This window comes from Cololabis saira, chromosome 4, assembly GCF_033807715.1.
Source record: "Cololabis saira isolate AMF1-May2022 chromosome 4, fColSai1.1, whole genome shotgun sequence".
NCBI lineage: Eukaryota > Metazoa > Chordata > Actinopteri > Beloniformes > Belonidae > Cololabis > Cololabis saira.
The window spans coordinates 5258794-5285376 of NC_084590.1; the positions used below are offsets into that span (position 1 = coordinate 5258794).

General features: G+C 41.0%; 1 protein-coding gene across 3 annotated transcripts in view; it reads left to right on the forward strand.

Moving 5' to 3' along the window:
* The window catches only part of bcas3 (BCAS3 microtubule associated cell migration factor), a 515318-nt gene extending 489666 nt beyond the window's left edge, over positions 1–25652 (forward strand). For all 3 annotated transcript variants that reach the window (XM_061718687.1, XM_061718688.1, XM_061718689.1), the window contains one exon: positions 24216–25652. In XM_061718687.1, the coding sequence (XP_061574671.1) occupies positions 24216–24364 (149 nt within the window). In that variant the 3' untranslated portion in view covers positions 24365–25652. The remainder of the gene's footprint in view (positions 1–24215) is intronic.
* Positions 25653–26583: the final 931 nt, after the last annotated feature.

Consider the following 26583-nt stretch of genomic DNA (forward strand, 5'->3'; position numbering starts at 1 on the left):
TGATGGATGAAAATGGCTTTTCTGTTGTGTGTAAAGACAAGAACTAGATGATAAACGCTTCATTTGTGGCCTGCCCTGCGTCTCTTCCATAAGCAGCTTTAAAAAGGTTCTGGCTTCTTTTCACTGACCAACTGAACTCTGCCTTCGACTGCTCACTCGTGTGTGTGTGTGTGTGTGTGTGTGTGTGTGTGTGTGTGTGTGTGTGTGTGTGTGCGTGTGCGTGTGCGTGTGCGCGCGCGCGCGTGTGTGTTAACAAGTACATACAAACCCACCATAGATACTTCAGTGTTGTACTTAATGGAACCATGTTTCTCTTTTACCAGCTCTGTAGTTTTACTTGGATTTGCTTTCATCCGTTGCTGTGCTAGTTTCACACCGGGGTGTGCGTGAATGCGTGTGTGCCTGCGTGCATGCGTGCGTGCATGCGTGCATGCATGCATGCATGCGTGCATGCATCTGTGCGTGCTTCAGGTCTGTGTATTACCACAGTGCCTGCATGAAGAAGGAAAAATCCAAATCAGGTTGATTTATCCACCTCTGTTGTGACTGATGGAGAGAGAACTTCATGGCATTGCAGAATCCAAGTGATCATACAGAACGTTAAGGCTAAATTGGGCATATTGTCTTAGGCCACGTTTCCACATAGCCAGGTATTTACAAAAATGGATATTTCCCCCTCTACGTTTTGAAAAATATCATCATTTACACAAACCTGCATAAATAGCTGTTAAGGTGCTATGAGCAGCCAAACCTGCAGGGGAAAGTGTAACGAGAAGATAAAGTCATGCTAGCCAATCAGAATCCTGGAAAAAAACATCAACAAATGACACGTGGGCAAACTAATTGTAACCAAAGGTGTCACTCATGACGATGGTGACGTTTCTGTCTCATAATGTGACGTTCTGAAGCCTAAATGTCTGTTTCTCTCTGTTTACAAGCAAACGTGAAGACGGAGTTTTTGCAAATCTCCACTTTGGCCGGAGTTTTCAGGAATGATGGTTTTTGGTGACTTTGAGCTTCAGTTTCCGTGTAAACGAACGGCCAAAACATGAAAACACCACCGTTTTTGCTACATTTAAACGGGGCCTGATGTCCACAGGTGGATTAGGAGACAGAGGAAGATCATCATATGTGGTTCAAACCCCACATCAGTCATGCACACACAACAGTTGGTCTCTAACAAGACTCCAGCTGCAGTGGTTTACATTCACCAACATGTTACTGATGAACGGGCAGAAAGAGAGACATGAGTCCATTATCTTGGTGCAGTCAGATTGGAGGAATGGAGATGACGATGAGATGAGAGGAAGAAGTACCACAATGACATATTAGAATAGAAAAGATGGAAGGGAGGAAAGAAGGAAGTAAGGAAGAAAGGAGAAAAGAAGGAAAGAAGGAAGGAAGTAGGAAAGGGAGTAAGGAAGGGAGAAAAGATGGAAGGAAGGGAGAAAGGAAGTAAGGAAGAAAGGAGAAAAAGAAGGAAAGAAGGAAGGAAGTAGGAAAGGGAGTAAGGGAAGGAGAAAAGATGGAAGGGAGGAATGGAAGGAAGGGATAAATGAGAAAAGAAGGAAAGAATGAAGGAAGAAGGAAAGGGAGTAAGGAAGGGAGAAAAGATGGAAGGAAGGGAGAAAGGAAGGAAAGAAGGGAGGGAAGCAGGAAGGAATGGAGAAAATAAGGAAAAAAGGAAGGAAAAGCAAAGAAGGTAATAAAGGAACGAATGATGAAAGGGAGGTAGGAAGAAAAAGGAGTAAAGGAGGGTAAAAAAGGAGCAAAAGAGGAAAGGAAGAAGGAAGGAGAGAGCATGGCAGGAGGAAAGAAGGAGAGAAGAATTGGGTCATTTTGACCCGAAGACAGCACAAGGGGTTAAATGTCACATACATAAATAAAATAATTAATAACAAAAACAATGAATGTACAGTTGATGTGAGACTGTCGTAGACTGATATCCAGCTCCTCTCCCTCCCTCACATGCAGCTCCAGCTCCATAGGTACGTACTCTTACCTTAGCGTGGCCGTGCAGCTGGGCAGATGTGTGATCTAATGAGTGGAGACAATCTCCTGACATGGTGCCGTCCATCAGTGTTCTCAGTGGACACGGACACCAGCAGCCTGCTTCAGCTGAGACCAGCCCTCCTGTCTGCAGACATTTGTGGGCTTCTCCCAGCACGCCTGTCACAGGGCATGAATGTTCAGCCTCACATGTTCACTGGCCTACCTTACCATAAGCACTTTTTAGTGCTTACACGGAAATAACTCTGAATGTGATTACTGTTGATGCACATAATGGTAAAAAACAACTTAGTATGAGCTTCAAGGTCTTTTGTATACATGCAGAGAATGTCTCTCTGCAGGACAGCTGGATGACGGGCGGGTGGCATGACCGTACTGGGGGTGAATATTTTCTATTAGTGTAGATATTGCAGCAGTTGATGAGTGTAATATTTTATATGACCAGTACTGGAGTTGAGGGGGGATGAGGGGGGGATGGCATCCCCCCTGAAATAAAAACAGTCCAAATCACCCCCCCCTGAAATAAAAACAGTCCAAATCATCCCCCCCTGAAATAAAAACAGTCCAAATCATCCCCCCCTGAAATAAAAACGGTCCAAATCATCCCCCATGTAAAACTGCCATCCCTCCTTTCCATCCCTTATGTCATTTCATCAATGAATGTGGTTTTACTGCTATTTCAACATTTAGAGTCATCACCAGAAAAATAACACCAGAAAAATAACTTATTTGACAATTTTCACCTGTTTCAAGTAAATTTTCACTTGAAATAAGTAGGAAAATCTGCCAGTGGAACAAGATTTATCTTCTTATTACAAGCAATAAAATCTTGTTCCACTGGCAGATTTTTCTACTTATTTTAAGTGAAAATCTACTTGAAACAGGTGAAAATTGTTGTTTTTTCCAGTGATGAGTCTTGTTTTAAGTGTAATGAGATTTTTTTTACTAAAATGAGACATTTTAACTAGAAATAAGACAAATATTCTTGTTAAGATTTTGAGATTTTGCAGTGATCCATGTTACTTATCCTGTGAAGGACAGAGTCATATTGATAAGTTCAGAAAAGTGTTTTTTATTGTTGTGTTTTGATGTATTTGATGTAAGCCCAGTGGATATTTAAAGCTTACAGAAGGCTGCATTTAACTGCTGCTATGTCATTCCTGCAGTATTTCTGCAGCTGTTTTGGTCACTGCTATTATTAGTAATATATTCTATTATTTGTAATCAGCACAAATTATCTGTCCCCATATGATAAAATCCACCACCACCCCTGATTCTTTTTTACAACTCCAGTACTGTATATGAGGAATTTTGAAACAGAAGCAACAATGACCTGTTCCACAGCTGAAGCCATGTGTGAGGAGCAGATTAACACCTAGTTGTACCTGCAGACCAGTCCCCAGCCTATAACCAGGGTTATTTAGCATCATGGATGAGACCCATGGTAACATGCTTACTGCTTTGCTTGTGACATCCAGCCTTACTACCCTAACAACTGAAGGGAAGTTAGGGAGGGTAAAAATTGTGAAATATCGTGGATCCTCTACGGCAGTGGTTCCCAACCTTTTTTCCTTGTCCCCCCTAATTGTGCCCCCCGACCCGTACGTACTAGCACCAAAAGAGTAAAGTGATTTGTTACAAATCTTTAATTGAAAAAATTTATTACGTTTTTTTGATACATTTCTCTTTGATTTACCCTGTATTTAGTTTTTCTCACCTTCCTTTTGTGTCACCAATGTATAAAATGCGCACAAAAAAATAATTGCAAGGACATAAAAATATTTCTGAAAAATGTCTCTTTTAATATGAGAGCAACATTTTTCCTTTAACAACCTGTCAGAGTAGTAGTATGATTAAATGTTGAATAATGATATAATAATACGTTTTTAAGTTTTTATCCTGATAAATAACTTATAGTATTTTAAAATGACCAAAATATATTTCTAAGTGGGTTTATACAGACTTGGATTACTGTATTCCATTAGGTGTGTTATTATGATTTTTTATTTATTTAACATGTGCAAATATAATTTTTTACAACTGCATATCCTCAAAGCAGACAAAGTTTCGCGCCCCCCCAGAGATCTCTGGCGCCCCCCCAGGGGGGGCCCGGACCCCAGGTTGGGAGACACTGATCTACAGAACTGTCTCAGAAAATTAGAATATTGTGATAAAGTCCTTTATTTTCTGTAATGCAAAAATGTCATACATTCTGGATTCATTACAAATCAACTGAAATATTGCAAGCCTTTTATTATTTTAATATTGCTGATCATGGTTTACAGTTTAAGAAAACTCAATCTCAAAAAATTAGAATATTCTGGGAATCTTAATCTTAAACTGTAAACCATAATCAATTGCATTACAGAAAATACAGAACTTTATCACAATATTCTAATTTTCTGAGACAGTCCTGTACATCTCAACCTTTTCAACCTTGTGTTGTGCATTAGTAGTCCAGTAGAGCCGAAACGGTAACAACAACTCTGTGTCTCGACTCTGACTGAAAGTTTCTTTCCAAGTGACGGATGAGCTGCTAGTGATTGGTCAACGACAGGTCTTTACACCCAGGTGTCGGTAATCCTCGCTGGAGCACAGTCATCAACACTGATCAAACCAAACCAGTGCAAAAGGAATTCCTAGATTCATTTACGAGATCCGCTCCACACTCACTCAGGGTCATGAAGGGGTCTGACTCCAGCCCAGCTGTCAGAAAACACCATGAACACAGTCAGGCTAACATGTTATCCATCATTCACCACAGACGCACATGTCCATGAATTCAGAAGGTCTTACCTTTGAACCTGCTCTCATCTTTATGTGCTTGTTGAGTCTACAGAAAAAACACATCTACATGTGGGTCAATGACCAATAAGGATTTTCAACAGGTCCATTTTTTGAGTTTTTTGTCAAGATGAATTGGCACTAGCCTTAAAAAAGGTCATGTGGTGCAACCATGATTCATATTAAAATAAATTAATTTCCTTAACATCTTGACATCTTTTCTTTTACAAGTTTTCAGTATTATACAAAAATGGTTGTTTTTTTAATGGTCGCCACATGATATTTCATAAAATGGACATAATCAGTCAAACTTTGTTCGTATATTATGATGGAAATATAAATACAAATGTGTTGCAATCTTACACAAGATACTTCAGAAATCATGCCAGATTGGGCAGAAGATTGATTTAAAAACATTTAGAATGATTTCAAAAAAAGTTTTCAAAACCAGAGTCCTGGTTGGACGGTCGCACCACATGACATTTAGACGCTTAAAACAACAACAAAATCCCAAATAACTTTTTGTAAAATTCAAGTGAGTCCATATGTGGGTCAGGTAGTTCATATATATGATATTTTCTTATCCATTTAAACCTTTTTTGAATTGAAAAAAAAATCTGTTTTTCAGAAAATATATGCGTCACATCATTGACCCACATGCAGTAGCAATCCTACGCTTTCCAATTCCTGTTTTAGTAGAGCGGTCTGGGTCTGTTGTAGAGCTGGGTAGTAACGAGTTACATTTACTCCGTTACATTTACTTGAGTAAGTTTTGGGAAATGTTGTACTTTTAGGAGTAGTTTTGAATCACTATACTTTTTACTTTTACTTGAGTAGATTTGTGAATAAGAAACTGTTCCTCTTACTCCGCTACATTAGGCTACGTTGAGCTGTTACTTTTCTTTTATCCCTTTTATCCGCGTACGCATTAATCTCATGACATCACTGGGTGATTCTTTGGGAAAAATGTTTGTTTTTGCATGTTTTGTCACATTTACACAGACTCAAACTGGTTGAAAAAGAAAAGTACAAAGGCTGGACATTTTGTGCTACTTGTGCTTAATTTATTTTTTTATTCTGTTATTATTTTATTTTTTATTATTTATTAAAGTACTTAAATTATTAAGATTATTTTAATTTAAGCTATTTTTTTATTTTTTATTAATTTTAATTTATTTTATTATTTTATTGATTTAATTTGCCTGAATGATTATTTTGTACTTTTGTCTGTTTGAATGGTTGTGTTAAAAAAATAAATCAGACGTTACTCAACAGTTACTCAGTACTTGAGTAGTTTTTTCACCAAGTACTTTTTAACTTTTACTCAAGTAATTATTTGGATGACTACTTTTTACTTCTACTGGAGTCATATTATTCTGAAGTAACAGTACTTTTACTTGAGTACGATTTTGGGCTCCTCTACCAGCTCTGGCCTGTTGTCGCTGTGTTTGGGCCCTGGCCTAACAGCAGTCGGCCCATAAAAGCAGCTGCGAGCGCGTCCACCGGCGCGGCGGCGGCCAGTCTGCTGGGAGTAAGTAGCCGGTCAAAGCCTCGGTCACCGCTACTTTTTCATTAAAGGCCTAATTCAAAGCGGCCCACGTAGAGTGTCAGGAGTGTCCCGGCCCGTTGTTGGCACCCTTTATAACGGCCTAATGAGCAGCCGCTGGGAAAGCTGCGGTCAGCTGTGTGTAAGGAGCTGGTGAAGCCCACAATATATGGTCCAAGAAGACAAAGAGAAAGTCCCTGCTCAGGGGCCTGAACCGGCCCCATGAATCACCGCCTTTTCTTTTTCAGTTGGTCCCTAATCACGTAACCTGTTGAGTTATCGTGATTCATGGGCGTAAGCCGCCGGCCTGTGAAGTTCAGGCATGAGGCCCTGACGCTCCTCCAGCGCGTGGCCTGCAAACTGTTAGCGTGTTGTTTAACATACGCTAAGCCGCTGTGATCAGGCAGAGACGTGGACTGGTCCATCATCATTGAAGGTTTTTGATGAAAGCAGCACTGCAGCATTAACCAGCCCCAACCACAACTGCTCTGGGTAAAACGTTTCCCGGTAAAGAGCAAAAAATCATTGTGTACAAAAATAAGGAACCCATTAAGCCTCATCCAGGCTAGGCCCCTGAATTTGAGGATTTTCAGAATGAAAAGGGTTTGGGCGTCAAGCCCGTGGATTTGTTTGCATCTCTGTTGATGTGCCGTATGCAGGATGTGCGTCTCCGTCCGCATTAATGTTCATGTTTCTCTTTACAAAGCGTGGTGTGCTAAGCCCGGGCTTTTCACGGGCCATCAGGATGATCGCCGGGACATGTTAATGAGCTTTCTCCCTAATGTCCCCTCAGTCTTCCAACTGGACAGCTTTCCAAGGATTGTGCAGAACCAGGTCCCTGATGTTCCTGTCCCACGTGCACATCTGAACTATTATTTAAACATTTCAATGGCGTCGCTACGCTCATAAAGGTTACCTAGTTACGCAGTGTTGAAGCTCGCAGATGCAGAGCAATACCGTGATGTAAATCTGTAGTTGTGTGACGACGTTAACCCTGGTACTGTCTTTGGGTCAAAATGACCTCATTCTCCTGTTCCTTCTTTCCTCCTGCTCTCTCCTTCCTTCTTCCCTTTCTCTTTTCTCCCTTCCTCTTTTCTCCCTTCCTCCCTTCCTTCATTCCTTTCTTCCTTCCTTCCTTCCTTCCTTCCTTCCTTCCTTCCTCCTGTTCTCTCCTTCCTTCTTCCCTTCCTCTTTTCTCCCTTCCTTCCTTCTTTCCTTGTTTTCTCCCTTCCTTCCTTGTTTTCTCCCTTCCTTCCTTCTCCCTTCTTTCCTTCCTTCCTTCCTTTCTTCCTTCCATCCTTCTTTTCTCCCTTCCTTCCTTCTTTCCTTGTTTTCTCCCTTCCTTCTCCCTTCCTTCCTTCCTTCCTTTCTGCCTTCCTTCCATCCTTCCTTCTCCCTTCCTTCCTTCCTTCCTTTCTGCCTTCCTTCCATCCTTCTTTTCTCCCTTCCTTCCTTCTTTCATTCCTTCCTTCCTTCTTTCCTTCCTTCTTCCCTTCCTCTTTTCTCCCTTCCTTCCTTCCTTCCTTCCTTCTTTCCTCCCTTCTTCTCTTCCTCCTTCCTTGACCTGAAGACAACACAAGGGTTAATGAGAGTTGCTCTCCCTGTTTTATGCGGTGTCAGCTGGTCCAGACAGATGTGCACGTTCATGCAAGTGCTTGTTGTGTATCCACAGTTTCCTGGCAACCAACATACGAGACAAAAGAGGTGACGTAACGCTGTTTACAGATTAAGATAGTTTCAAATGTGTAGCCCTTTTTTAAATACCATTTTACTCCGAGTCATAACAGTAAGGATTTTCAAGTACTTCATTCACAAACACAACGTTCTCATTCAACTGTCATCAGGAAGTGAGACACACACAGATCAAAAATCATTTCCTAGTTGACATTAAATGAAGAAGATGTAGTTCAGGGAGAACACTGACATTTTGACCTGACTAAATCCTGTCTACATATGCAGTAAATCTAAGGTATTTACTGCTCCCTGGATCTGCTGGTGTGTGTGTGTCACCGCACTGAAGGCCACACCTGGATACTACACACCTGGATACTACATACCTGGATACTACACACCTGGATACTACACACCTGGATACTACACACCTGGATACTACACACCTGGATACTACACACCTGGATACTACACACCTGGATACTACACACCTGGATACTACACACCTGGATACTACACACCTGGATACTACACACCTGGATACTACACACCTGGATACTACACACCTGGATACTACACACCTGGATACTACACGCCAGGATAGGCTAATACACATGGCTCCTGGCATTCTTCCACCCATGTTTATGCAGGGGTTTGGTGTCCAGGTGATGCTTGGCCCTTGTCTCTGTGCACCACAACCCCCGCCAACCAGCCGTCGGTTCCTCCACGGTGTTTCTGAGGCCCTGCAGCCGTCCTAGAGGAGACATGTCCGGGGGTCCAGGACCATCCTAAACCCCTTTGAGCAGAGGGCTGCTAGATTGGACTTCTCATCTGGCCTGACATCATCTAGAGGGAACTGGGAAATGCTCTGAAAGGCATGTCTGCGTTAACTTGCTTGGACTGTTGTCGCAGTGTTTCTCAATCCTGGTCCTCGTGGGTCCCTGTCCTGCATGTTTTAGATGCTCCCCTGCTTCAACACACCGTGATACAAGTACCTGTGTCATCAACAGAGTTGTGCAGACCTTGGTGACAAGCTAATGAGACCATTAATTAGAATCAGGTGTGTTGGTGCAGGGAAACATCTAAAACATGCAGGACAGGGGCCCACGAGGACCAGGATTGAGAAACACTGCGCTAAAGCAACACGTGCTTGCTGAAGTGTCCTCGAGTGAGGCGCATTATTCTGCATGTAGGGATGGGAATTGATAAGACTTTATCGATTCCAATTCCATTTTCGATTCTGTTTAACGATTTGATTATTTACCGATTCTCTTATCGATTCTCATTTGGAAAAAAGGAGAACAAACAGGTCGATTAGCATCAACTTTATTTTATATCTTTGAACAAAAAACAGGAGCCAGTCACCGCACTCACGACCAAAATATGCCAAGGTGCCAGAAAACCATATGTAGACTATGTAAAAAAGAGGATCTGCACACTTGGATCAATGGAAGTATCTGTAATAAACCAAGCTTTCGGTCAGAAGACCTTCATCAGGGTAATTACCCTATTACCCTGATGAAAGCTTGGCTTATTAAACATACTTGCATTGATCCAAGTGTGCAGATCCTCTTTTTTACATATCTTTGAACAAAAAAATACAAGTGAGGTCTTAAGACATGTGGTGACGTCATTCGTGCCCACTGGAATCGATAAGGGAATCGTTTGCAAAAAAGGCAAACGATTCCAAGGAATTGAAACACTGGGAGCCGGTTCTCAACAAGAACCGGTTCTCCATTCCCATCCCTATCTGCATGTATGCCAATCAATGTGACGTAGTTCTTAAGACTTTAGTCCTGTTTATACTTGGGTTGCTGATTGTTGGATGTGGGGACTGAAAGTCAGAGGGGCCTGGTCTTGGTCCAACGCTAGTTTCCACGGGAGTCCGTGGTTTTTACGTAGACAACCGTGCGTTGGTGCGTGCGTGACAGTCGGGGGGTTGGACTGTGACGGGAGTGCTCTAATCAGAGGCAGCTGGGGCCAACAGTGAGATTAAAGTTAAAACACAAAAACAATCAGCTGGGATAAGTATATTATCACAATGGCTCGCCGCCTCCATCCCAGTTTCTGGGTGAGAGATGAGCGGAGGCACAGACGGAAGGATGGATGACATGCTACCTGGCCCAGGTTGCACGGGCAGTCTGATTAAAAGCTCTTTCGTACCGTCTTTGATCCTCTGCTCTCACAGAGCTCTCGTCTCACCACAACACGCACCACACCAGTAGTCGGGCCTCAGTAAGTACTCTGTGTTTGTGCTGGTGTTTAAACAAACGACTGGGAGCTTGTACTGACAAGAGGAGACGGACGCTCCGCTCCCGTCATCAGCAGCTCTTTCATGTGGACCACAAGTCACATTTGGAGTCCAAGGTTTTTGCTGTTTTTGAAAAACATTATGTAATTAGTTCTTGTGTAATTTTCATGGATTCTTCTTTTCCTACCATCAAATAACCAAATTAAAAAAGGAAATTTATAGTTTTTCTTGACATACAGGACTGTCTCAGAAAATTTGAATATTGTGAGTTTCTGTAATGCAATTACAAAAACAAAAATGTCATACATTCTGAAATATTGCAAGCTTTTTATTATTGTAATATTGCTGATCATGGCTTACAGCTTAAGAAAACTCAAATATCCTATCTCAAAAAATTTGAATATTCTGGGAATCTTAATCTTCCATCATTCCAGCTGTTTTGTAGCTGAGTTACTGTGTTGGTTAACAAGAGCTGAGTGTTGCAGCAGGAGGCCGTCATGAATAATACAGTATTCCTTTGCTTTCTGACATCATTGCGTTGCTCTCAACACTGGTTGGTCCAATGTTTTAATAATCAAGACTTAAACTCACAACAAGCGTTTGTGAGTGTACGTGTGAAAGGCTGAGGACGATGTGGCAGCCGGGCTTTTCCAGCTACAGCTCAACTATTTGTTGTGGGCAGCATTTGAGAGTAGATTTAATGTGTTTGTATGAAAATGAAAGTGTGTGCGTGCGGGGATCTGTGAGTGTGTGTGTGTGTGTGTGTGTAAGAGGATTATGGCCTGTTCACAGCCGAGGGTGCACAACTGAGCATTTCTGACCATTCCCTCAGTTTGTCCAATTGGCTGATGTGATGTAAACCTGCTGCCGTGTTGTTGCGTGTCCCTGTTGACTCGTGTGACAGAATATCCCCAAAATCAGCAGCATTTTCTGTCCTGTTCACCTCTGCTCAGAGCCCCCACCTCCCCACCTCCCCACCCCGCCATCTCTGGCCTGAAAACACTCCCGGTTATCTCCAACTGTGGCATCCGCTGCTGTTTCCCTGATAGCTTTTTCCAGCCTTGTATCTTGTGTTGACTTGTATTTTCTTTTGAAGTCTGGCCACTGGTGTTGTCACAGGCCCAGGTTTCTCCAGCAGACATCAGGAGTAGCTGCAGCAGCAAAGGGACTCCAACCATTATGGCTCAATGACGTGACGCCTAGATTTTCTGAAAAACAGTTTTTTTTTCAATTCAAAAAAGGTTTAAATGGATAAAAAAAAAATACCAGATATATGACCTTCCTGGACTCACTTGAATTTTAGAAAAAATACTAGTTATTTGGGATTTTGTTGTTGTTTTAAGCGTCTAAATGTCATGTGGTGCGACCGTCTGACCATGACTCTTGTTTTGAAAACTTTTTTGAAATCACTCTAAATGTATTTAAATCAATCTTCTGCCCTATCTGGCATGATTTCTAAAATGTCTTGCAATGTATAAGATTTATACACATGTATATTTATATTTCCATCATAATATACAAACAAAGTTTGACTGATGAAGTCCATTTTATGAAATATCATGTGACGCGACCAAAAAAAAATGGTTGCACCACATGACTTTTTTTAAGGCTAGTGCCAATTCATCTTGACAAAAAACTCAATTTAAAATGTTTATATGAATTTATGTGTACACAACATTCTTAATGTTTGAACTACTGCAATAGATTTTATTTTAAAATTGACCTGTTGAAAATCCTTATTCGTCATCGACCCTTATACAAATGAGGATATCTTGAGACAAAACTTTCTGGTCAACAGTGTTTTATTTTCGTCAGGTTGTTTTATTACGCCTTTCTTTCTCTTGCACCCACATAGTTCTATCCCACATTCTGATGTCAGCATCCAAATATGTCACTTTTTAACGCCAACATTTTTAACCCTTGTACTGTCTTTGGGTCAACATGACCTAATTCTCCTATCCTTCTTACCTTCCTCTTTTCTCCCTTCCTTCTTTCCCCCCTTCCTTCCTTCCTTCCTTCCTTCCTTCCTTCCTTCCTTCCTTCCTTCCTTCCTTCCTTCCTTCCTTCCTTCCTTCCTTCCTTCCTTCCTTTTTCCCTTCCTTCCTTCTTTCCTTGTTTTCTCCCTTCCTTCCTTCTTTCCTTCCTTCCTTCGTTCCTTCTTTTTTCCCTTCCTTCCTTCCATCCTTCTTTTCTCCCTTCCTTCCTTCTTTCCTTGTTTTCCCCTTTCCTTCCTTCCTTCCTTCCTTCCATCCTTCTTTTCTCTCTTCCTTCCTTCTTTCCTTGTTTTCTCCCTTCCTTCCTTCCATCCTTCTTTTCTCTCTTCCTTCCTTCTTTCCTTGTTTTCTCCCTTCCTTCCTTCCATCCTTCTTTTCTCTCTTCCTTCCTTCTTTCCTTGTTTTCGCCCGTCCTTCCTTCCTTCCTTCCTTCCTTCCTTCCTTCCTTCCTTCCTTCCTTCCTTCCTTCCTTCCTTCTTTCCATCCTTATTTTCTCCCTTCCTTCCTTCTTTCTTTCCTTCTTTTCATTCTTCCTTCCTTCCTTCTTTCCTCCCTCATTCTCTTCCTCCTTCCTTAACCCGAAGACAGCACAAGGGTTAAAGGCGTGTCACTAAACAGCAGCACAAACTATTTCTCACTTGGTGTCACATCAGCCATCTTTAAAAAGTCCCATCACATCTGCCACACCGTACAGTAGTGTCTATTTCCGGCCGGGCGTCCCTCCAGATCGGCATATCTGCACACCACGCCGCACAAAAGCACCTTGTAAATAACCATATTACTTACCTTGCAGCGCGAGCCCCGGAGGGAGAGATCCCCGGCGTTAGCGAGCTCGGGGAATGCGTCGGGGGCGTGAGAGGTTAAGACTTGTTGAATAGCTGGTAGGCGTCTCACAATGAAGTGGATTAGGCAGCACTAGAAAGGGCCTTTAGGGCTTTACTGGGGTGTTCAGCAGCTTACAGCGCCTACAACAACACTGCTACAGTGAACGCAGATCCAGCCGGGCCGGCCAGGGGTTGGTGAGAAGGCTGAGCTGAGAGGACCGGTGGCTGGAGGCCGCGGTACCGGAGAGACCGTAGGGAAGCTGCAACAGAGACTACGTTTACATGCAGTCAAAATCCGGGTTATTGCTAATATTCTGGTTACTGAAACATTGGGAATATTCCGTTTACATGGTAATTAATCATTCGGGATAGAGAATTAGGGGAAAGCATTACGGAGAAGCACAGCCACATTTAGCTGAAGATGCTCACGGTCCTTGTCAGAGGAAGCGTGAGTGTCCCAGGGGTCCGAGGGCCAGGAGGTGTTGAGGAGGAGCCCAGGGCGGCAGCGGTGAAGCGTGCTCGGAGCCGGGGCTGGGAACGGGATATCATTACTGATAACCGTTATTCTTCCAGATAAACCCCTGCAGTGCAGTGTGTGTGTGTGTGTGTGTTAGGGGTGTAACAATATAACGTGCCACGAAATTTCACGATACAAAAACGTCACGATACGTGTCGTGGAGGTGAAAAACTGTATCGTGATATTGGGTTATTAATATTAATCTATTGTGTTGACTAGTAACGCTTCGACCCCGGACCAAAATCTTCCTCCGCTCAGAAGAAACTAGTACCGTTTTGGTCCCGATCACGGGACTCTTGCAGGGTTTTGAGCTCTGAACTTTTACTGATGTAAGGCTGGTGTAGAGTTAAGCCTTACCTTATTAAATTAAACCTTTTTTGGGGTCGTGAGTAGGATAAACACGGGGACAACTTCTGCTGATGAAGGGGCGGTGCTCCCCTCTGGATTCCTGCAGCATGTCTGCCCTGCGTGGTGGCGGGGAACGAGACCAGCAGCCGAGCTTCCACTGGTCCGGGGGAACTGCAGTGTGGCACACGGGCACGTTGGCTGGGAGAATAACGCTGAGGTCTGTATTAGGTTTCCTGAGCCGGAGTAAGAAGCCCTGACTTCCTGCACAGCCACCGCCACAGACACGGGATCCATGTCGGCTCCTGTGCATCTGCTGGACATATTGAACTCACGCTGTGGTTTCACGTCATACAGTGTGAATATAAAGACTCCAGATAATTAGCATTCCTCATCTCGGGGTGAGTGATGTGTGGTAGCATTAGTTTTGACAGAAAGCAGGAAGAATTTGTAGCGTGATATTGTGGTCAAGTAAAAACTGGGCATATGAAGCAACTTGAAACAAATATCTGAGAGAAAGAGCGGGTCGCAGCTGACTACACCTGCAGGAGACCTGCGAGCAGAGCAGCACTTTCCCTGTTTTACTACAAGCTGTTGCTCGTCCTCATGGGGAAGCCTGTCCTCATGCAAAAGTTTCAACAATTCAGTCAAATACTTGATAAATACTTTTTATTCAGCCATTGAAGTCAGATAAATCCCGTGAATAATCCAAATAACGTCACTGGAAGCTACGGGAGTGACTGATTTAATATGCAGGTATCACTTTGTAGCATGATACTGATGTTTCATCTGTTAACCTGGTTCTGCTCGACGTGGATATGAGTGAGTGTGATAACCTAAACGTACTTTACCATCGTACTCTTCTACCCAGTATGTTCCTGCACGGTGGCCGAGACCCGCCATTGCTGAAAATAAAAGTAACGCTGCAAACATAAACAAATGCCGCTGCAAATAAAATAAATGCTGCAAATAAAAGAAACGTTGAAAATATAAATAAACGCAGCTGCAAATAAAATAAAAAAACGAGGCAAATAAAAAAGCCACAATGGAAATGAATTACCGGGGACTATTTTTGCCTAACACATTAAAAATTACACGTAGCGACGTTGAACACTAACCTTTTCACTTATTTTCTCGTTCGTTGTTCTTCTTATTCCTCGCTCTTCTTAGTTCTTCCTTTTCACTAACGTCCCTTCGTCGTCTTCTTCTCCTCTCACATAAAAACACCGGTGCATCAGCAAAAATAGTCCCCGGTAATTCACTTCCGTTGTGGCTTTTTTATTTGCGTCGTTTTTTTTTTTTAAAGCGACGTTTATTATTTTATTTGCAGCATTTATTTTATTTGCAGCGTTTCTTTTATTTGCAGCGGCGTTTGTTTCTGTTTGCAGCGCTACTTTTATTTTCAGTAATGGCGGGTCTTGGCCACCGTACTCCTGCACTTAAAGCATACTAACAAATAGTCTTGCAGTTTGATCTTTGAGGCATCAAGATTTATGGAGGATTTTTTGTGCCAAAATTAAATAAATAAATACATCATTAATTAATTAAATTGGGAATGAAATATATAATTAATTAATTAAATTTGTCATTAATTAATTAAAATTAGAATGAAATATGTCATTAATTAATTAAAATACAATTCATTTTAAGTAAAAATATATATTTATTGTTTCAACATTTAATTAATTAATGACACATTTAATTAATGATTTCGTGTTGCGTGTGAATCATGAAATGTAAAACTGCATTTAATTAATTAATGACACATTTAATTAATGATTTCGTGATGCTGAATCATGAAATGTAAATGTAAAACTGTCAGTTTCACTCGTCAAACTCAGTGGGCGGAGCTAACGCAAATCTAGTGGAATCCACTGCTTTGGTCTGAACGGAGCCCTGGAGGTGATTGTTATAATTATTGTGCGCACGACTTATTATCTCATGCCATTCACTTCAACATATACAGCTATTGATGCCAAGCATTTATCTAGTCGTCGAAGTCCGATCTCGGGAAACTGGCTTCACAAACGACGTTTTAAAAGTGGAACTATTTCCAGAGGCGGAGTTGACACAAAGTGCTTCGACATTGTCACGTGAGCGTGCTGGACCAATCAGAGTGGCCGCTGGTCCAAGATCGCTGCCTACAGTGCTGATTTTATTTGTAGAAATAAGCTTTAAATTGCACTAAAATGACTACAAACAATGTTATATGTAAACGAAAATTAATCTGAATTATAAACCTAAGAGACCTGCTGAAACAGTGATAATTCTGTCATTAGATAGAACATTAGACAGTGATGATTCTGTCATAGGGGTTCTCCCTAATGATGGAAATATAGACCCCTTTCCGTGTTTGTAAACAAGTATGACGTAGGCAAGCTGCGCGCGCATTGTTGCGGCAGAAAGACGGAGTTCATGACAGTTTACACCAGCCGATTGACGGAAAAAGATCGTGGAAATTACGTTACTAAACTAACTTTGGCGGATGGAAAGCAACTTCCTTCCCGGAGGAAGATATCACAAAGTGGCCCGATGTCCAATGGCCGGATATTCATCTGTATTTGGTTGAGAAACCTAGTGTTTACTCAGGAGAAGCTGCAGCTGTCAGCAGCTGTCACAGCTGAAGTTTGTAAAGAATTATGACAGTCAACTGAATGTATTTTATACACTAGACATTTTAAGTTATTTTAATAATTCATATTTATTTAATTTATCTTATTATTTTTGTTAATTTACTGTGTCCCCTTTGTTTCTTAATGAGTTTCATTAAGCATTGCCTTTGAATGAAAGCCATGTCATGTGTACCTTTGTCTGTGCTGGCTGAATGAAGTTGATAGTTATTTTAAAAAAAAATTAAAAATGAAAAATTATGAGCTTTGTCCATCCTGCATCTCACATTATCACCATTAATTTACAGAAACCTATTCCCACTAATACGATAAAAAGAAAACATTAAAAGGCATATAATGCAAAATACAGTTTTTTAAAACTTAGTTCATTATTTTTAGGTAAATTCATTATTTTTATTTGAGTGTTTGTGGGGATTAATATATCTATAATATACCTGAGTTTGATATACAACACATATAGTGAATATATGTATATTTGTGCAGCATATTTACAGCTGTGGAAGTTGGATGTTTGTAGCTTTAAAAAGAGAAAATAATCAATACATTTACACAATCAGTGAGGAAAAAACAAATAACTCCAGTAATTTATTAGCAAAACTTATAGTCAAGTAAATCATTAATGGCTGATATTCAATTCATAGTCACAGCTCCAAATCACTGATGAGAAAATAAAAAAATGTCAAGACTTGATGTTATTATTCAGAACCCTTATTTCTTAGATATTTTCGGAACAACACTTTTGCTAAGGTTTGTGAGACTAGCACACACAATAACAATATCATCATTATTCCTCTGGGAATTGCAAAAAATGTATGTTCCTCAGGATTTCGATTTGTACACCCGTACACACAACAGCCTATGGGCATGTTGTTCTTCTATAACGTTACTGCAACTCCAAAAACGCAATTTAAGAAACAAATCTTCCCTCGCTCTAGTCAAACTCATACAACTTCTGCCGCTCTTCTGCCGCAACAATGCGCGCGCATCCTGTGGTGACGTAGGCTGGAAAGGGGTCTATAATACCCATATGCTCAAAACCTATGTTAAACCTGCAATAATAACATGTTTTCTATTTTCTATTTTAATAGAGTTGTATTATAGTTATTATATATATATATATATATATATATATATATATATATATATATATATATATATATATATATATATATATATATATACATACATATATATATTATATAGTTATTATATATTATTATAGTTGTAATATTTCTGGTTGGTTTTGTTAACTCTGAGCTTTGTTGGTTGGTTTGTTAGTTTGCTGGTGGTTTTGTTCTGAACACTTTTCTCTGTTTCTCATTTTGCTGGGACGTCAGGTCCCTCCGCCGAGACACAACTTTTGCGGTATGCGTTAATTGTTATGTCTAAAAATGATGCGCAGTGCCGACCCAATCAGAAACGGTACGGATATTTTGGGATTTTTTTATATACGGTATATAAAATAAATACATGACTTCACACAATACACGCGCTGGGTGACGCCTCCGCTCCGACGTCGTTGCTACGGCAACCCGTCATATCAGTCAATGATGTGGCCCAGTCTGAACAGAGCCAGATCCGATTTGGACACTTGCTAAAAACAGCGTGGACAGTCAGCCCTGAAAATCGGATATGAGAAGGAATCAGATATGAATCAGATTTGCCTGCAGTCTGAACGCGGCCCTAGTTTATCGGAATGTGTCTCGAAGCCCTGCAACAATCCATTATGTGGATTCCATTTGCCTTGACTTGATGTGCAGGGGAACCAATCAGGTGTTTGGAATCCGCCCACTGAGTTTGACGAGTGAAACTGACAGTTTTACATTTACATTTCATGATTCAGCAACACGAAATCATTAATTAAATGTGTCATTAATTAATGAAATGCAGTTTTACATTTCATGATTCACACGCAACACGAAATCATTAATTAAATGTGTCATTAATTAATTAAATGCTGAAACAATAAATATATATTTTTACTTAAAATGAATTGTATTTTAATTAATTAATGACATATTTCATTCTAATTTTAATTAATTAATGACACATTTAATTAATTAATGATATATTTCATTCCCAATTTAATTAATTAATGATGTATGTATTTATTTAATTTTGGCACAAAAAATCCTCCATAAAGATTTGCCCAAATGTCTTCCTTCCCAGGCACACTTTCACTTTCACTTTCACTTTCACTTTCACGGCACGGAAAAGCACGACTTACTGTGATTTTGCCAGAACAAATATCGGCCTGGAGCCTCAGTGTGTGAATGCCTGAGTGGTTGAATGCAAACGTCACAAATGTCTGTCCTACAAACCTACAAGAACTTTTCATGTAGAAAAAAAGTGATCAAATTCTGCTCAAAATGTGTGCATGAACTATATTGAGTGGTGGATGCAAAGCGGTGAGTGTTTGTTGGGCACCAAGGCCCCTCGCTGGAGTGCCAAGGCAGCAGATTAAAGGCAGCTACTCAGCTGATGGACGTCTCCATGCACTACATGCATCAAGTCATAATACCGTGCTGCCACTTAAGCGCACGCTATTCTTCCCGTGTATCGACTGATATGGTTTACAGCATGTAATAACAGTAATGAGTTCCTCCTGGAGAGTCCTGACCGGAGCAGCCGGAGCAGTTCCAGGCTGAGGAGGGTGGAGGGGGGGGGGGTGTGGAGGGGTGGAGGTGTGGAGGGGCCGTGGAGCAGCAACACCTCACACAAACACTTGGTCTGGAGAATGGTGGACTCGGTACATTGATCATACGTCACTGCAAATGTACAGTTGCAACCAGAGTTTAGAAAATGACCCATGATTTTTGTTTTCATCGTGTGATTGCGGCCGCTTTGCTACCTGACTGACTTGTGCAGGAAACATGTCAGGCCATCAGCCGAATGTTAGACCATGACTACGTTTACATGCAGTCAAAATTCAGGTTATTGCTAATATTCCGGTTACTGAAACATTGGGAATATTCCGTTTACATGGTAATTAGTCATTTGGGATATCTGGATCAAACCAGCGACGCACGGAGAACATCATGACGCGTCATTTCTGCTTCTTCTTCCTGTATCCAAATTCAAAACAAAGGCTGCTTTTTTTTTTTTAAAGATTTTTTTGGGCTCTAGTGGCCCTTTATTGAGATGCAGACTGGAAAGGGGTAGAGAGAGAGAACGGGGAAGACACGCAGCAAAGGTGCGCGGGCTGGATTCGAACCCGCGACCGCTGCAGGAGGAGGACTGTAGCCTCAGTATATGAGCCGCTGCTTAAACCACTGCGCCACCGTGCGGCCCGAAACAAACGCTGCTTTGCGCAACTTCTTGTAAATCTTCTATCCCGGTACTTTCTACCGTATACAAATGCAGAAATGTTCATATCCTTCATTACATTTATGAAGTGATTAGTCTCCTCCTGGTCTTGTGTTTCTCCGTGTTTATAAGAACTTCCTGGACTCAAAAGACCAGGATTCCTTGTGAACAGAGCATGTGCAGAAAACACATTCCTGTTCCGTTTGATGGGGATATTCCGTTTGGCGTCTACATGACCCAATATTCAGGTTTTAAAAGGAGTAACCCAGGGCTCATATTGGGGTTTTTAAAAACCGGAATATGAGCAAAACATTGTGGTTGCAACTGCACATCTCCAGGTCAGCGGGTTCACATTAGTCATATCAACCAAACCATACAGTGGTTTCCATTTTTTTCTTTGGCCTACCACCACATCAGCACCTGCACATCACCTCTAACAAAACCACCCTTTAAACAACCACATACACACAAATATAATACCAATGGTAGCCATTATATTTGCATGCTGCTGCTGCTGGCTGAGCTGGGAAGTCTCAGACATGACGGAGAGGACGTCAGCCAATCAGCAGGGTTCACCGCTCAATAGACTCAACAGACCAATGACTATCCCTCTGATTTCATTTCATTTGATTTTATTCTTTATTTCATTCAAAAAATAAAACAAATTTTTCAATTCAATACAAATACAAACACAAATGTTCCAAAATTGTGAAGGAAAAGGGAGCAGAAAGAAGAATAATCTTATCTAATCTGCTCCTTTTTCCAAGAAATGAATTCACAAATAACATAAATTAAAAAAAAAAAACAACAACTAAGTAAATAAAAAACTAAAATAAAATAAAATTACCGCCGTCTATGGGTATGTCAATCAAACTTAACTAACATATTTCATTATATTTACTTAACATACAGGCTTTAATTGTTCTTTTTAATGTAATGTTTGATTTAGATTCTTTGTTTTCTTTATTCAGATTGTTCCATAAACTGGTTCCTTTCACAGAAACACAACGTTCCATCAATTTAGTCCTGAATCTTGGTTTTTTTTTAAAATCTCTGTTCCTTTTAAGTTATACTTGCTTTCTCTTTTACTATCCTTCTGATCTATTGACTAATGACTCAATAATGTTTAGTGTCATCAATTCTGTGTAGAATACACACGTTTATTAATTTAGTCATTCAATGATATCAGTAATGTATCTAAATGTTCGTGTTTGTGGATTATATATATATATATATATATATATATATATATATATATATATATATATATATATATATATATATACATATGCGTATGTATGTATATATATATATATATATATATATATATATATATATATATATATATATATATATATATACATACATACGCATATGTATATATATATATATATATATATATATATATATATACGTATGTATGTATATATACATATATGGGAGGAATCCCGACTGTATTATATGAAAAGGTCAAAGTTGAGGCACTTACAGCAGAAATGTGTCCACGTGTCTCCACTGGTCAAGCTCACTTGTGTGATCATATAATTTGTCACATTTTCTTACCCTAACAGGAATTTGATGTGATTACTAAAGAATGACATAAAATATGTGAATAAAAGCCAAACAATCATCTGGAAGATCTTTAAAACTACTAGTATGAAAAAACACGATCAATCTAGTGCTTAAACAACAACGTGCTTCCCTTAAAAATATATAGAACAAATATGATCCATGATTTAATCCTCATTGGAGCCAGCAGTCCTCACCAAAAAGAGAAGCAGGTCATGTATTATTAAGTGCGAGTGCGTTGCCAAGCCCAGCCTGCAACAGCAAATTACAGGCCACATTTAAGACTGATGAGCCAAAACATTACTGCCAACCCTGCCCAGCGTCACAAACTGCCAGAAAACTCCCTGACCTGCTAAGGCAGTGGCTTCGGCGGAGCTCTGAACGCCTCGTGGTGTCTGGAATGGAAACATGAAGAGTCCTGGAAGTGTGAGCGGGCCCTGCGGGGACTGACACCCATCAGGGAGCTCGGGGTGGGCCCCGGGTCGGCCCCGGGTCGGCCCCGGGTCGGCCCCGGGTCCCAGGGCTGATACCACACTATTGAATTCCTCTTTAATTCAGAATTAAAATTAAATCCCATTTAAAAATTACCATGTAAACACCTATTTCCAAATGAAAATGGTAATTCCGAATTAAACTTAATTCTGAAGTAAGTGGCTGGTTTATTCTGATTTTAAATCCCAATAGAAAAAAAAAGAATCTGAATAGAATAATTCTGTGATCATGTAAACACTCACGGTGCGTCTGAAATGCCATACTAAAAAGTATATACTAAAAAGTATACTTAAGTTCGTTACACTTTTGAGTAAATATCAGTAGTGTGCATTAATTCGGACGTACTATTAAGAGCGCACACGTCACTTCCTGCCGTTGGGAGGGGGAGTTGTTACCATGGTAACCTGTCACAGCAGCAGTAGCAGTTGTTACCATGGTAACCTGTCACAGCAGCGGTAGCAGCTCCTCTCTTTCCAATTTATTCTGGCCCCAACAAGATGACATTATATAATATTATTATATACGAATATTATAATATTAATATTATATAACAATATTATTATACTTAATATTATACTTATGACATATACGTATCACTTAGCAACCAAACACCGCTGCATTGCATTGTGGGAAGTTTCTGCTCGGCTAGTGTCCATCAATCCACACTAATACATTCATCCAGAATGAGTATGGATAGAACATACTATTGAGTACGTTCTAATGTTTCGGACGCACTAAAAAATCTTGCATACTCATTAGGGTGGAAGTGTGGGATTTCGGACGCAGCCTCATTCCTCTTTAAATTAATCCCGGTCTTTCTTTCTGCTCGTTCCCTCGCCCGTCTGTCTCCATGACGCTTATATTCCACGCTGGGCTGGTTTTCCAAACAAAGTTTCAAGATGGGGGGGGGACACAGGCCAGAACGCAGCTCCCGAGGCTCCGGCCTGCAAACCTGCACAAAAGAGAAAAAAAGGGGGGCCGGCACAAAAAACTACAGGAACGATGGACAAAAATGATAGCTATGAGATACTTATAATAAATAAAAAATGGTAATGGAGAAGAGAGGAAGGGAAAAGGAGAGGAGAAGAAGGGTGAGAGGCACCGCCCAGTGGATCATGTCGGTGCCCCCCTGCAGCATAAGCCTATACCAGCATATCTACCGCAAAGCTATATTTGAGACTAACTATTATAGTTTTGTTCTATAGCTGAAACTATGACTACTGACTCTAACACACTACAGTTTACACTACCTAGAGATTTACCAACACCAGCTAGAGGTTTAGTAAACACTAACTATAGGCTTTACTAAACAGAAAGGTTTTAAGTTTAGTTTTAAAGGTGGAGGTGGTGTCAGCCTCCTTAACCCAGATTGGAAGTTGGTTCCATAGTAGTGGTGCCTGATAGCACAACGCCCACCCTCCAAATCTACATTTGGATACTCTAGGAACTACGAGTAAACCTGCACTCTGAGAACGGAGAGCTCTGCCAGGAACATAAGGCACTATCAGGTCTTGCAAATAATGCGGAGCTAAGCCGTTTTGGGTTTTATATGCAAGTAATAAAATTTTAAATTGGATTCTGAATTTTACAGGTAGTATTTCCATATAAACTCAAAGGAAAATAGTTTAATTCGGAATTATTTAATTTGGAATAATTAATTCTGAATTAAAAAACATCATGTAACCGTGGCCAGTGTCTGTCTCCACGAGCGTTGCGATGCCGCAGGTTACAAACCTCTGCAGCACGGCCGTGGTGAGCAGATCTGTGACGTTTGTTTGTTCGTAGCCGTTCAGCCGGTGTTCTGCCAATCCTTGCTACCTGCCGAGAAATGCTACTTTGTGGTTCTACACATGCGCACAGTCGATTTTTCAAAGTTTGATTACCACGCTCCATTTTTGCACAATGTAAAATTGATAATAAGTTGAGTATTTGATCCTTCAAAATACACGACCCATGACATGAATTGCATTACACTTTGTGAACATTATACGATAAAGAGAAAAAAAAGCAACAATTCTATCGCTTTATTTGATATTCATTCAGTCATTCCCCTTTATTTAACCAGGCAGGTCATTAAGAACATACTTATTTACAATGACGGCCTGGCAAGAGACAAGGACCACGTGGGGGAAAGGAAGTGGTTTAGGGAGTAAAACAGTAAAATTGAAGCTCTACAAAAGGTAGAAAACCATTAAGGAGCATTTTTTGGCAAAGCAGCAGAAATTGCCAGAACACCGGTGGCTCTAACTCCAGTTCTTCTCTCTGTATTCCTGCAGAGCTGCAGCGGGAGGGAAGCATCGAGACCCTCAGCAACAGCTCCGGCTCCACCAGCGGCAGCATCCCACGCAACTTTGAAGGATACCGCTCCCCGCTGCCCACCAACGAGAGCCAGCCGCTCAGCCTCTTCCCCACCACCTTCCCGTAGAGCCGTCGGCCGCTCAGCCTCTTCCCCACCACCTTCCCGTAGAGCCCCGCGCCGCTGCAGCCGTCGGCCGCCCCGCTCCCTCCTCCGGGCCGAGCACAAGCACACACATCTAACAGGAAATGCACATCATATGTGTAATTGTGTTGTTTTTTTTCCTCTTCTCAAGTCCGGCTCTCCGTCCAGTCAGTGCTGGGGTTTTATTTCTGGGACTGGATTGTGAAGACTGACATTATTTCTCATTTTCTCATTTATTTCTCATTTCTCATTGGTTTTAGTTGGTCTAATTTAAGGACAAAATCCTCTCACAATTAAAAGGTATTTTCATGTACACCCTTTATTTTTATGAATGTCAGGGGGAGACACCAGAGGCCAAATGCATAAAAGTGTTTAACAACAGAAACCCTTTTAAATGTACAAAGCTGCACCTACATGTGGTTTTCTTTTACAAATCTGAATCCTATCACACAAACCCTTTTTAACCATGAGTGGATGTGAACGCTGCCGTGTGCCGTGTTCACTGTATATAAAAGGATTAGCGTGCACCTATACCAAATAAACATGATAATGAGAGCAACACAGAGGAAGGGGGGAGCCATTTTTACTAAACATGACATGGAGACGCTCATTACATTAAGAATAAGGGGGAAAAAATTATTCACCGTCTGAATTCTCCAGTCAGACACTGAAAACAAATGCCTAAATGGAATAAAGCAAACAAGTGTGTAATCTGGGAGCAGAGCAGCCTGCAGAGATACAAAAGGAACACTTGTGCTGCGGCCGGGAGGCCAGGAGGATCCTGAGGAGCCGGCTCAGACGGAAGGACAGCGTCAGGCTCCCTCCTTATCTCCCACATCAGCAGCAGTCTGATCAGCGAGACGTCCAGCTTCCCAGAGACGAGCGAGGAGACGCGGCTGCACCTCGGGTCCACCGGGCTATAAACAAACTCTGGAAATATATAACGCAGCAGCAGCCAGAAAAACCAGAGGGGGATCTAAATATTCACCCTCTCCTCAAAGTGTTCGCCAGCTCTTCCAACACTGCAGTTATTTTTAGCACACAGTTCATACCAGTAAATTATAAAAATCTAAATTAACCTAAATCACTATTATTGTATTCTACTTAACTGTTTTGTTTCATTTTTAAAGTCGAATGCTTTTTTTTTTCCTGTTTATGCTTCAGAATGTTGTGAAGATCATGTGAGTGTGTTCACGTCCTCTCTGCACACCAGTGTGTTTAGGGAGAGATGTCCAGACCTGTCTCGCCTGTGTCCATCGTATATATATATATATATATATATATATATATATATATATATATATATATATATATATATATATATATATATATATATATATATATATATATATATATATATATATATATATATATATACCGTATTTTCTGGACTATAAGCCGCTACTTTTTTCATAGGTTTTGAACCATGCAGCTTATACAAAGGTGCAGCTATTCTGTGGATTTTTCTTCCACCGCTCGGGGCGCTCTAACCGGAATTAGAATCAAAACTAAGACAAAATAAATGCAAAGAGGAATGCGCTACTACTTCTTTAGCAGATAGAAGTAGAAGCAGATTTCAAACAGATAAATAAATAGCGGTTATTTTCTCTTGGTTCTGTCCCGTTTTAATCAGCAAAGTTGCTGCCGTGTTAAAAGACACCGTTATGAAAGGATCTATTTAGGTACAAACATGTACATCATTTACAGTTCAAAATCGTTCTGTACATGTAGTAAATATCTAATCTAACATTATAAATATCTGCGGCTTGCATATCTTTATTTTAAAATAGAGCGGATGCGGCTTATAGTCCAGAAAATAGGGTATATTATATGTATAGATCATATATTATATCATATATTATATATGCATCTGGCCTCTGGACACGTGTGTGGGGACGGTTCAGCTGAAGTGAAGGTGTGATGGAGGTGAGGAGGGTTTAACCTGGGTGTCCCCTGCTCCTTCCTCTGTTGCTACATCAGCAGCCGCTCCACCGCCGTCCAGACCTCGCTGCAGCCGACGGGCCGTTCCCCTGCCTCCCCCGGCCTCCCCTAGCCTCCCCTGATCTCCCCCGGCCTCCCCCGGTCTCCCCTAGCCTCCCCTGTCTCCCCCTGATCTCCCCTGGCCGCCATCGTCCTCTGCGCGTGTTTGAACTTTTACGGTGTGCCTATTGTCTGAATGAGCCATAAGAAAGGGAGCGCTGGCG